General features: G+C 36.5%; 1 protein-coding gene and 1 long non-coding RNA gene across 2 annotated transcripts; one reads left to right on the top strand and one right to left on the bottom strand.

The window, feature by feature from the left end:
• Positions 1 to 203: 203 nt before the first annotated feature.
• On the top strand, positions 204 to 4,707 carry LOC127912054 (uncharacterized). Its single transcript, XR_008080308.1, has 3 exons — positions 204 to 283; positions 3,899 to 4,150; positions 4,529 to 4,707. It is a non-coding gene; the product is annotated as an uncharacterized LOC127912054 (long non-coding RNA).
• A 1,161-nt stretch (positions 4,708 to 5,868) lies between these two features.
• LOC118359312 (hyaluronidase-5-like) lies at positions 5,869 to 11,122 on the bottom strand. Its single transcript, XM_035737794.2, has 4 exons — positions 10,867 to 11,122; positions 7,966 to 8,928; positions 6,820 to 6,909; positions 5,869 to 6,676 (listed from the first exon to the last, which is right to left on the bottom strand). The coding sequence occupies exons 2-4, from the start codon at positions 8,905 to 8,907 to the stop codon at positions 6,245 to 6,247; spliced, it is 1,464 nt and encodes a 487-aa protein (XP_035593687.1). The 5' UTR covers positions 8,908 to 8,928; positions 10,867 to 11,122; the 3' UTR covers positions 5,869 to 6,244.
• Positions 11,123 to 13,376: the final 2,254 nt, after the last annotated feature.

Genomic DNA, 13,376 nt, shown 5'->3' with positions numbered 1-13,376 from the left:
CTAGTTAAAGGTTGTGGATATACAGTATATCACATTAGAAACATAGTTAAAGGTTAAACAGTAGTTAAGGTTGTGGGTATACAGTATATCACATTAGAAACCTAGTTAAAGGTTGTGGATAAACAGTATATCACATTAGAAACCTAGTTAAAGGTTGTGTACAGATAAACAGTATATCACATTAGAAACCTAGTTAAAGGTTGTGGATAAACAGTATATCACATTAGAAACATAGTTAAAGGTTGTGGATATACAGTATATCACATTAGAAACCTAGTTAAAGGTTGTGGATAAACAGTATATCACATTAGAAACCTAGTTAAAGGTTGTGGATATACAGTATATCACATTAGAAACCTAGTTAAAGGTTGTGGATAAACAGTATATCACATTAGAAACCTAGTTAAAGGTTGTGGATAAACAGTATATCGCATTAGAAACCTAGTTAAAGGTTGTGGATAAACAGTATATCACATTAGAAACCTAGTTAAAGGTTGTGGATAAACAGTATATCACATTAGAAACCTAGTTAAAGGTTGTGGGTATACAGTATATCACATTAGAAACCTAGTTAAAGGTTGTGGGTAAACAGTATATCACATTAGAAACCTAGTTAAAGGTTGTGGATAAACAGTATATCACATTAGAAACATAGTTAAAGGTTGTGGATATACAGTATATCACATTAGAAACTAGTTAAAGTATATCACATTTAGTTAAAGGTTGTGGATATACAGTATATCACATTAGAAACCTAGTTAAAGGTTGTGGATAAACAGTATATCACATTAGAAACCTAGTTAAAGGTTGTGGATATACAGTATATCACATTAGAAACATAGTTAAAGGTTGTGGATAAACAGTATATCACATTAGAAACATAGTTAAAGGTTGTGGATATACAGTATATCACATAAAGGTTGTGGATATACAGTATATCACATTAGAAACCTAGTTAAGTTAAAGGTTGTGGGATATACAGTATATCACATTAGAAACCTAGTTAAAGGTTGTGGATATACAGTATATCACATTAGAAACCTAGTTAAAGGTTGTGGATAAACAGTATATCACATTAGAAACATAGTTAAAGGTTGTGGATATACAGTATATCACATTAGAAACATAGTTAAAGGTTGTGGGTATACAGTATATCACATTAGAAACATAGTTAAAGGTTGTGGGTATACAGTATATCACATTAGAAACCTAGTTAAAGGTTTGTAAACAGTATATCACATTAGAAACCTAGTTAAAGGTTGTGGATATACAGTATATCACATTAGAAACCTAGTTAAAGGTTGTGGATAAACAGTATATCACATTAGAAACCTAGTTAAAGGTTGTGGATAAACAGTATATCACATTAGAAACCTAGTTAAAGGTTGTGGATAAACAGTATATCATTAGAAACATTAGAAACACTAGTTAAAGGTTGTGGATAAACAGTATATCACATTAGAAACCTAGTTAAAGGTTGTAGATAAACAGTATCACATTAGAAACATAGTTAAAGTTGTGGATAAACAGTATCACATTAGAAACTAGTTAAAGGTTGTGGATATAGTATATCACATTAGAAACCTAGTTAAAGGTTGTGGATATACAGTATATCACATTAGAAACATAGTTAAAGGTTGTGGATATACAGTATATCACATTAGAAACCTAGTTAAAGGTTGTGGATAAACAGTATATCACATTAGAAACCTAGTTAAAGGTTGTGGGTATACAGTATATCACATTAGAAACCTAGTTAAAGGTTGTGGATATACAGTATATCACATTAGAAACCTAGTTAAAGGTTGTGGATATACAGTATATCACATTAGAAACATAGTTAAAGGTTGTGGGATATACAGTATATCACATTAGAAACATAGTTAAAGTATACAGTATATCACATTAGAAACCTAGTTAAAGGTTGTGGATATACAGTATATCACATTAGAAACCTAGTTAAAGGTTGTGGATATACAGTATATATACAGTATATCACATTAGAAACCTAGTTAAAGGTTGTGGATAAACAGTATATCACATTAGAAACAGTTAGATATACAGTAACATTAGAAAGTTAAAGGTTGTGGATATACAGTATATCACATTAGAAACCTAGTTAAAGGTTGTGGATAAACAGTATATCACATTAGAAACCTAGTTAAAGGTTGTGGATAAACAGTATATCACATTAGAAACCTAGTTAAAGGTTGTGGATATACAGTATATCACATTAGAAACCTAGTTAAAGGTTGTGGATGGATAAACATATCACATTAGAAACCTAGTTAAAATAAACAGTATATCACATTAGAAACCTAGTTAAAGGTTGTAGATATACAGTATATCACATTAGAAACCTAGTTAAAGGTTGTAGATAAACAGTATATCACATTAGAAACCTAGTTAAAGGTTGTGGATAAACAGTATATCACATTAGAAACATAGTTAAAGGTTGTAGATAAACAGTATATCACATTAGAAACCTAGTTAAAGGTTGTGGATAAACAGTATATCACATTAGAAACCTAGTTAAAGGTTGTGGATATACAGTATATCACATTAGAAACCTAGTTAAAGGTTGTGGATAAACAGTATATCACATTAGAAACCTAGTTAAAGGTTGTAGATAAACAGTATATCACATTAGAAACCTAGTTAAAGGTTGTAGATACAAACAGTATATGGAAACAGTATACATTAGAAACCTAGTTAAAGGTTGTGGATATACAGTATATCACATTAGAAACCTAGTTAAAGGTTGTGGATATACAGTATATCACATTAGAAACATAGTTAAAGGTTGTGGATAAACAGTATATCACATTAGAAACATTAGAAATAGTTAAAGGTTGTGGATAAACAGTATATCACATTAGAAACCTAGTTAAAGGTTGTGGATATACAGTATATCACATTAGAAACCTAGTTAAAGGTTGTGGATAAACAGTATATCACATTAGAAACATTAGAAACCTAGTTAAAGGTTGTGGATAAACAGTATATCACATTAGAAACCTAGTTAAAGGTTGTAGATAAACAGTATATCACATTAGAAACCTAGTTAAAGGTTGTAGATAAACAGTATATCACATTAGAAACCTAGTTAAAGGTTGTGGATATACAGTATATCACATTAGAAACATAGTTAAAGGTTGTGGATATACAGTATATCACATTAGAAACCTAGTTAAAGGTTGTGGATAAACAGTATATCACATTAGAAACCTAGTTAAAGGTTGTGGATAAACAAATCACCTAGTTAAAGGTTGTGGATATACAGTATATCACATTAGAAACCTAGTTAAAGGTTGTGGGTATACAGTATATCACATTAGAAACCTAGTTAAAGGTTGTGGATAAACAGTATATCACATTAGAAACATAGTTAAAGGTTGTGGATATACAGTATATCACATTAGAAACATAATTAAAGGTTGTGGGTATACAGTATATCACATTAGAAACATAGTTAAAGGTTGTGGGTATACAGTATATCACATTAGAAACCTAGTTAAAGGTTGTGGATAAACAGTATATCACATTAGAAACCTAGTTAAAGGTTGTGGATATACAGTATATCACATTAGAAACCTAGTTAAAGGTTGTGGATAAACAGTATATCACATTAGAAACCTAGTTAAAGGTTGTAGATAAACAGTATATCACATTAGAAACCTAGTTAAAGGTTGTAGATAAACAGTATATCACATTAGAAACCTAGTTAAAGGTTGTAGATAAACAGTATATCACATTAGAAACCTAGTTAAAGGTTGTGGATATACAGTATATCACATTAGAAACATAGTTAAAGGTTGTGGATATACAGTATATCACATTAGAAACCTAGTTAAAGGTTGTGGATAAACAGTATATCACATTAGAAACCTAGTTAAAGGTTGTGGGTATACAGTATATCACATTAGAAACCTAGTTAAAGGTTGTGGATATACAGTATATCACATTAGAAACCTAGTTAAAGGTTGTGGATAAACAGTATATCACATTAGAAACATAGTTAAAGGTTGTGGGTATACAGTATATCACATTAGAAACATAGTTAAAGGTTGTGGATAAACAGTATATCACATTAGAAACATAGTTAAAGGTTGTGGGTATACAGTATATCACATTAGAAACATAGTTAAAGGTTGTGGATAAACAGTATATCACATTAGAAACCTAGTTAAAGGTTGTGGATATACAGTATATCACATTAGAAACATAGTTAAAGGTTGTGGATAAACAGTATATCACATTAGAAACATAGTTAAAGGTTGTGGATATACAGTATATCACATTAGAAACCTAGTTAAAGGTTGTGGGTATACAGTATATCACATTAGAAACCTAGTTAAAGGTTGTGGATATACAGTATATCACATTAGAAACCTAGTTAAAGGTTGTGGATAAACAGTATATCACATTAGAAACATAGTTAAAGGTTGTGGATATACAGTATATCACATTAGAAACATAATTAAAGGTTGTGGGTATACAGTATATCACATTAGAAACATAGTTAAAGGTTGTGGGTATACAGTATATCACATTAGAAACCTAGTTAAAGGTTGTGGATAAACAGTATATCACATTAGAAACATAGTTAAAGTTGTGGATATACAGTATATCACATTAGAAGCATAGTTAAAGGTTGTGGGTATACAGTATATCACATTAGAAACCTAGTTAAAGGTTGTGGATATACAGTATATCACATTAGAAACCTAGTTAAAGGTTGTGGATATACAGTATATCACATTAGAAACCTAGTTAAAGGTTGTGGATAAACAGTATATCACATTAGAAACATAGTTAAAGGTTGTGGGTATACAGTATATCACATTAGAAACCTAGTTAAAGGTTGTGGATATACAGTATATCACATTAGAAACCTAGTTAAAGGTTGTGGATATACAGTATATCACATTAGAAACCTAGTTAAAGGTTGTGGATATACAGTATATCACATTAGAAACCTAGTTAAAGGTTGTGGATAAACAGTATATCACATTAGAAACCTAGTTAAAGGTTGTGGATATACAGTATATCACATTAGAAACCTAGTTAAAGGTTGTGGATATACAGTATATCACATTAGAAACCTAGTTAAAGGTTGTGGATATACAGTATATCACATTAGAAACATAGTTAAAGGTTGTGGATAAACAGTATATCACATTAGAAACCTAGTTAAAGGTTGTGGATATACAGTATATCACATTAGAAACCTAGTTAAAGGTTGTGGGTAAACAGTATATCACATTAGAAACCTAGTTAAAGGTTGTGGATAAACAGTATATCACATTAGAAACCTAGTTAAAGGTTGTGGGTAAACAGTATATCACATTAGAAACCTAGTTAAAGGTTGTGGATAAACAGTATATCACATTAGAAACCTAGTTAAAGGTTGTGGATAAACAGTATATCACATTAGAAACATAGTTAAAGGTTGTGGGTATACAGTATATCCAGTTACACTTGTGATCTTGTCTTTACTTGGAAATGATGTTATTTTCACCATAATGTGTACTTTTACATCACCATCAAATGTGTTTACATTTTTCACAGCAGTTTCATTTGTTTTCGTATTTTCACCAAAAGTGCAGTGTTCATACCTTTTACCTGAACTTTTTTTATTAGAATTTTTTACATATGGTAGCAACCCAAACTAGTATCCCAAACATAAACTCAAGAAGCCCTGGAAACTCCAAGTGGCAGTACAACACCTCCTTTTGTACACAATACACATACATCACAGGTGGCTTGTGGCACCTTAATTGGGCTCATAGTAATGGCTGAAACGGAATAAATCAAATGGTATTGTCATGGCTGTTGAAGGAAGAACTGGACCAAGGTGCAGAGTGGTCAGCGTACATTTTCTTTTATTATAAAAAATGACGCCAACAAAACAACAAACGTGAAAACAACCGTGAAGCCATGTGCCATAAACAAAAGTCAACTTCCCACAAAGACAGGTAGGAAGAAGGCTACCTAAGTATGGTTCTCAATCAGAGACAACGATAGACAGCTGTCCCTGATTGAGAACCCTACACGGCCAAAATATAGAAATGCAAATAATAGAACATAGAATACCCACCCCAAATCACACCCTGACCAAACCAAATAGAGACATAAAAAAGGATCTTTAAGGTCAGGGCGTGACAGGTATCAAACACATGGTTTCCATATGCTTGATACCAATCCATTCACTCCATTCCAGACATTATTAGCAGTCTTCCCATCACCAGCTTCCTGTGTTGTTGCACATCATTACAAGAAAAACATACATACTGTAGACAGAAGTCAGAATGACCAACGGTTGGAAGTATTGGGGAGTTCCATTGCTTTGGACAAAGTTGGGGAAGGAGTTTAGAGTAATGGAGGACTGACATGGTTCGTCAGAGTAGCACAAACAGTCAAATCTGTCAGCAAACCAGTCAATCTCATGTTGGGACATTTCACCCTTCACAGCCAGATTGCCTGTTTTATATCTCTTGATCTGGAAGGTATATGGGTTGAGGTGTAGGTAGTCGTCTCTGTCCCAGTGCTTTCTTATGCATCGGCCATTTGCCCGACACAAAGCCTCGCTGCACAGCCGTGATGCTGTGGAAACATTCAAGATGTATGGATTCATGATCTTCTCCAGGTGGCGTCTGGCAGTGATGCAGGAGTCCTGTGAAAAGTTAGGGGCAGAATGTTAAAGTGATTTTGTTGTGTTTACATTAAATGTTTGATTAAATGCATTTAGGTGTTAAAGATGTATGGATTGTTCTTAGAAGCATATGAAATAGATCTGTAAAGAAATAGGGAGCATACCTCTGAGTCAGTGACATTCATGTCCCCCCAGGAGATCACCCCAGCCGCTCCCAGGGCAGCTGCCTCCCCAATGGTGTTCACCAGGTCATACTGGAAACCACAGAGTTACAAAGTCAGAAGGGAAAATCACTATGACATAATACACCCCCACCAAGTCATTTAAAAGATACAAATCACACCAAGTTATTCAAAGGATACACATTTTGCCAAGACAAAACACTAGCACTTCAAACACACTTCAAACAATAACATGATAGAAAATGGGTGTCACGTTCTGACCTTTATTTCCTTTGTTTTGTATTTATTTGGTATGGTCAGGGCGTGAGTTGGGTGGGCAGTCTATGTTTGTTTTTCTAGGTTTTGGGTATTTCTATGTTTCGGCCTAGTATGGTTCTCAATCAGAGGCGGGTGTCATTAGTTGTCTCTGATTGACAATCATACTTAGGTAGCCTGGGTTTCACTGTGTGTTTGTGGGTGATTGTTCCTGTCTCTGTGTTTGCACCAGACAGGACTGTTTAGGTTTTCGCACATTTATTGTTTTGTTAGTTATTTCATGTCTAGTTCCTTTATTAAAGAACATGAATAACCACCACGCTGCATTTTGGTCCGCTTCTCCTTCACCACAGGAAAACCCTTACAATGAGACTAAACAAAGTTGTCATGTTGGTAGAACAGAGGATTAAAGAAAGAAAGAGATGGAGAGATCACTATGATTTTTTAGCAATACCCTTGAGACATTTAGGCCAGGGGTCGGATAAAGGTTTTAGCAACATAAAAAACTATACATCTTTTTTGTAGGATTTTAGTTTTATGTCAAAAAAGACTAAAATCACCAGCATTCCAGTAAAACATTTGTTTAATTTAGGAAATCTATTAAATTATTCCCACAAATATAAAAAGAGACATATGTGATCGTGTCTCAATGTAATCAAGGTATGAAAGTATTGTTCTTTTGAAATACAATCTCTTTTTGGGCTTAGTTGTGGTCAATTATGCAGTGTACAAATTATTATAATTAATTTCCATCCTCTCCCACGGCTGAATCTAGTTGCAGACCCCTGGTTTAGGCTATGTCTGATTTTAGGCCAGTTAGTGTGCTGTCAGGCACATAAATAGTTTTCAGATCTCTTGACAGTGTTCACTGACCTCTGACATGTAGTCATCACCACTATCTTTGAAAACTGGGCGGATGTAGGCGTAGACAGGAATGGCGTAACTTTGGTTGGGGAGCATGGATACTCTCATAGCCTCCTGAATGCGGTGGCGGACAAACAGGCGGGCTTGGTAGGAATCTCTCAGGATCAGCTCCAGATAGATGGATGGATAGAGAGCAGTGGATTCCTTCCATAGCCACATCAACTCATCGTTCCTCTCTTGCTCAAGCTCAGGACAACTCCCAGAATAATCACTCATATCCTGGTTGTAGTCGTAGTTGTAACAGTCCGGGTACAGATAGTATCCCCAAAGCCTGTTGGGTCTTAGCCTCTTCCCAACCAAGAGAGATCGGAGAAAGTATCGCTTTGCTGCTCGCTCAAACACTATCTTGGCTCTGTCTTCGGCCTCGTCGTCGGATAAGGTTGGGGTCTTGGTTTTCACAGTCTCAATTGACAGATCTCGATAGATGTCCTTGCTGCCCCAGTTCCGGACCCACTGTGGTCGCCACTCCTCAAAGTCAAGGATGGCGAGGCCCGGTTGGTCTTCGGGGATGTAGTATTCAATGTCATCTTCGGCCTGCTCACGGTGTTCCTGGAAATCAATCAGCTGTGGAAGGCCTTCATCATACATTTCCCCTGTGTCCTCGTCCACGTAGGGGAAGAGGCCGAAACGGTCAGTGTAGAAAATGGAGATGCTTTGGTTGGTGGCAGACTTCAAAGTGCTGCTCACTAACTGGAAGTGGGAGAGGTTGAGACCTATGCCAAATCTGGTCTCGCAGAGTTCTGTGGGAGCGTTCCACATGAATAGGAAGGGGTAGTCAGGATCTACAGGTGGGTCTGTTTTAGGTAGTGCCCAGTTAGTGCCCAGCAGAGTCATGAGAAGAAAACATTCCATTAAGTGCAGTCCACGAACGGAGACCCTGTCCAGATTCATTTTCAACTCTTTGTCTTATTCCTTAAGATGGGAAAACAAAGCATAATGAAGTTTTTGTGAGTAATGTTTTGGAGCAGTATCAAAAGAAAGCACATCCAACCCAGATTTAAGTAGGTCAATGTGTTCTGCACTACCTTTCTTTTCAAAGCAGATTTCCTTTCAAAGAAGAAGTATTTGTTTTTGTTTGATGTAATTTTGGCAAATACAAACATAACTGTGACATCACTGGTCAGCATTCTATCCTGCACCATCTACTCAAAAAAAGCTTTTCAATTTAAAGTGTTCAATTCAATAAAAATAATTACATTTTTCTGCGAGGGAACATCTTGTGTGGAGAGGAAAATACAACCAAACACTGCACAAATTGTAAAAATAGAAGTAATAGTCCAAATGGAGGCAATAGAGAATGACATCAGCACAAAACTAAGCACATTGTATTCAATCTTTTTTTTGTTTTTTTTCACCTTTATTTAACCTGGTAGGCAAGTTGAGAACAAGTTCTCACTTATAACTGCTACCTGGCCAAGAAAAAGCAAAGCAGTTCGACACATATAACAACACAGAGTTACACATGGAGTAAAACAAACATACACATCAATAATACAGTAGAAAAATAAGTCTATATACAATGTGAGCAAATGAGGTGAATCATATCTGTGATTTCTCAACTGCTGAAAATGAACACCCCATTTCCTGTACAATAGATTCCATTATTATGTAAAGGGTAATTGATGTTCTGTTTTTCTCTTTCCTCAAGAACACCTGTTGGTACTTGTACAATTTCACAATGTATTGCAACTGGAAGAGTGGGAATTGGAGTTGATGATCATTGACTAGCAATGCCTGACGTGTGAATTAGAGCTCTGTGATATGGACAAAAATCCGTAATACAATATATTGCCTGAATATTGTGAGTATGATGATTAGAACTATACATTTATAACATTAATGTGCATCACATATATATATATTTTATATACTTTAAACTACAAATAGTTTGATGGTTGAAGTCATCAATTGTAAAATGAACAAACACCCATATTAACAAACGTATTTCGCATTTCTGTAGTAAATGTGAATTATTTTAATGAAGGATATCTGCAAAATGTCTGCGAAAAGTGATTGGTATGGTCAGAGTTTATTGTCCCAGTTCTACACTCTTAGAAAAAAGGGTTCCAAAAGGGCTCTGAAGCTGTCAACATAGGATAACACTTTTTTGTTCCAGGAAGAACCTTTATTGGTTCAAGGTAGAACTATTTTGGGTTCCATGTAGAACCCTTTCCACAAAGGGTACTACATGGAACCCAAAATAGTTCTACCTGGAACCAAAAGGGGTTCTTCAAAGGGTTATCCTATGAGGACAGCCGAAGACCCCTTTTTGGTTCTACATAGCACCTTTTTTTCTGAGAGTGTACATGTATCTCTCACTTGAACTAATTTGGATGGTGGTTGTACTGGAATAAAGTCACATCCAGTTAAGCTGTCTCGTGTCCAAGTCTCTTCTTTAATAAGGCTGATGTTCCACTCTCTGAAACCTACAAACGGAGCGTTGCATTACCACCATCTCAATTCATTTACATGGCAGACAGGAACTTAGACACACGTCAGGCATTACTAATCAATGATCATCAACTCCAATTCCCACTCTCATTCCTCACATTATGCAACCTTGTAATGTACTCAAGGTTTAAAAAGGCTTCTAAAAGTTTGTCATTTCCACTTTGAAAAATGAATCAAACCATACTAAAATGTCCATTAATTATAATCCAGATAATAATTCACATTTCCTTTTGTTGCAGGATTATTTTCCTGCTGTTGCGAACTGGCTCAAATTAAGATCCTATATCTATACCACTTCAAACTTACTTCAAACAATAACATGAGAGAAAATGAGACTTAACAAAGTTGTCGAGCTGGTAGAACAAAGGAATAAAGGTTACAATATGAATGTGCACACACCTGTTCCAGGGATTCGCACACAAATCCCTTGCAATTCAGCACACTCTGTAGTTCCCCTTCTCCTGCTCAAAATGTTTGATCCCTTAATACAAACCTCACCACAGGTCTCATCTGGGAAATTTAAATAGTGTGTCTCTAAATACGTTTTGCGACAGCTTTGAGCGTAGCTTGGTGTTACAAAGCAAACGCTTGCGTAAACTTGTCAGCACGGAGAAGACAGACGTTGATTTATATGCTAGGTCTTGTGACTCCCTCAGGGGGTTCTATTTATTGGGATTCGTTGATATGAACAGGTTTAAAATGAACTTGTCTGTGCCTGGAGGGGGGTATGAGGAAACATGTTTATCACAACAATGTGTGGACACCACCAAATATCCTTGCTATGTGTCATGACACACAAGGAATGCTTTGTCTCTAGTATCTTTCCCTCTATATGCTTGGTCAGTTTAAATTGGAAATGTACTGCTGAGTAATTGTACATACGTAGCCAGTAATTTCATCATATCTATGACCGAATCTGTTCATTCTTTGGAGTCTAAGACGTTGGGGGGGGAGAAGTTTGCACATCGACGGTACCGACTTCGTACGAGTCTCTTGACACTTGTGGGGGTCATAGAGCAAAATGGAGAACATCATTCGTGAGTCTCCCCCTTTCAAAAGACTGGTCATAATAGCTCAAGTCCTTCAGACACAACAGATGTTTTTGTGAGAAGACTGATTTTCGGGATGTCTCATGGTCTGACAAACACCGCTCTAGCTTTGCCACCTTTCACCACAGTTGTGGAAGTGCGACAGGCAGATGTGGTGGATTGAGAAGCATCCAATGCAAAAAAACATCTCTATCTTAAACATTGATTGGGACCCAAATGCAGACTGTATTGAAGTAACAATATTTATTACAGCAACAGGGGCAGGCAAACGACAGGGGCAAGCAAACAACGGGCAGGGGTCGATTATCCAGAGTAGTGGCAAAGGCGCAGGACGGCAGGCAGGCTCAGGCTCAGGGGCAGGCAGAGTGGTCAGGCAGGCAGGCTCAGAGTCAAGACAGGCAAAGGTCAAAACCAGGAGAGCGAGAAAAAGAGACTGGGGGAAAACAGGAGCTGAGACAAAATGCTGGTTGACTTGACAAATAGGACATACTGGCAACAGACAAACAGAGAACACAGGTATAAGTACCAAGGCATGACAGTTACAGGCTCTGCATACTGTCCAAAGCAGGCCTCTCACCCTGTTCCTAGAGAGCTACCGTCCTGTAGGTTTTCACTCCAACCCTAATCTAGCACACTTGAATCTAATAATAAACTGGATAGTTACAACTGTGGTTGGAGCGAAAACCTACTGGAGGGTAGCTCTCTCAGAACAGGGTTTGAGAGCCCTGGTCAAAAGGATACCAAATAATGGGCATATAATTATAGGCAGAGTCGCAAAGAAAAAGCCATATCTCAGACTGGCCGATAAAAATAAAAGGTTAAGATGGACAAAATAACACAGACACTGGACAGAGGAACTCTACCTAGAAGGCCAGCATCCTGGAGTCGCCTCTTCACTTTTAACGTTGAGACTGGTGTTTTACGGGTACTATTTAACGAAGCTGCCAGTTGAGGACTTGTGAGACGTCTGTTTCTCAAGCTAGACACTATAATGTACTTGTCCTCTTACTGAGTTGTGCACCGCGGCCTCCCATTCCTCTTTCTATTCTGGTTAGAGCCAGTTTGCGCTGTTCTGTGAAGGGAGTAGTAGACAGCGCTGTACGAGATCTTCAGTTTCTTGGCAATTTCTCGCATGGAGTAGCCCTTATTTCTCAGAACAAGAATAGACTGACGAGTTTCAGAAGAAAATTATTTGTTTCTGGCTATTTTGAGCCTGTAATCAAACCCAAAAATGCTGATGCTCCAGATACTCACCCACTGTAAAGAAGGCCAGTTGTATTGCTTCTTTATTCAGAACAACATTTTTCAGTTGTGCTAACATAATTGCAAAAGGGTTTTCTCATGATCAATTAGCCTTTTAAAATGACTAACTTGGATTAGCTAACACAACGTGTCATTGGAACACAGGAGTGATGTTTGCTGATAATGGGCCTCTGTACACCTATGTAGATATTCCATTAAAAATCAGCTGTTTCCAGCTACAATAGTCATTTACAACATTAACAATGTCTACACTGTATTTCTGATCAATTTGATGTTATTTTAATGGACAAAAAAATGTGCTTTTCTTTCAAAAACAAGGACATTTCTAATTAACCCAAACTTTTGAACGGGAGTGTCTATCAACCAATACAGCTGGTCCTGTACATTTCTGTGAAACTGCTGCTTTTACTGATATCTGGTCTCCTATCTCGTTTCTGCACTCTGGAAAACACAGATGCCCTTCAAGGCACCTAACCTCTGGAGTGTGCCGGGGATATCAGTGTTTGTCTGCAGTTATCAGCCTAACACATTGCGTGTAAGAGAAGAAATGTGTCCTATACACATGCAATAGAATCCAAACTTTAAGGGCCACTTTAA

The sequence above is a fragment of the Oncorhynchus keta genome, chromosome 26 (genome assembly GCF_023373465.1).
Source record: "Oncorhynchus keta strain PuntledgeMale-10-30-2019 chromosome 26, Oket_V2, whole genome shotgun sequence".
Taxonomy (NCBI): domain Eukaryota; kingdom Metazoa; phylum Chordata; class Actinopteri; order Salmoniformes; family Salmonidae; genus Oncorhynchus; species Oncorhynchus keta.
The sequence above is the reverse complement of the archived record's forward strand: the minus strand, read 5'-3'. Positions and strand labels throughout refer to the sequence as shown.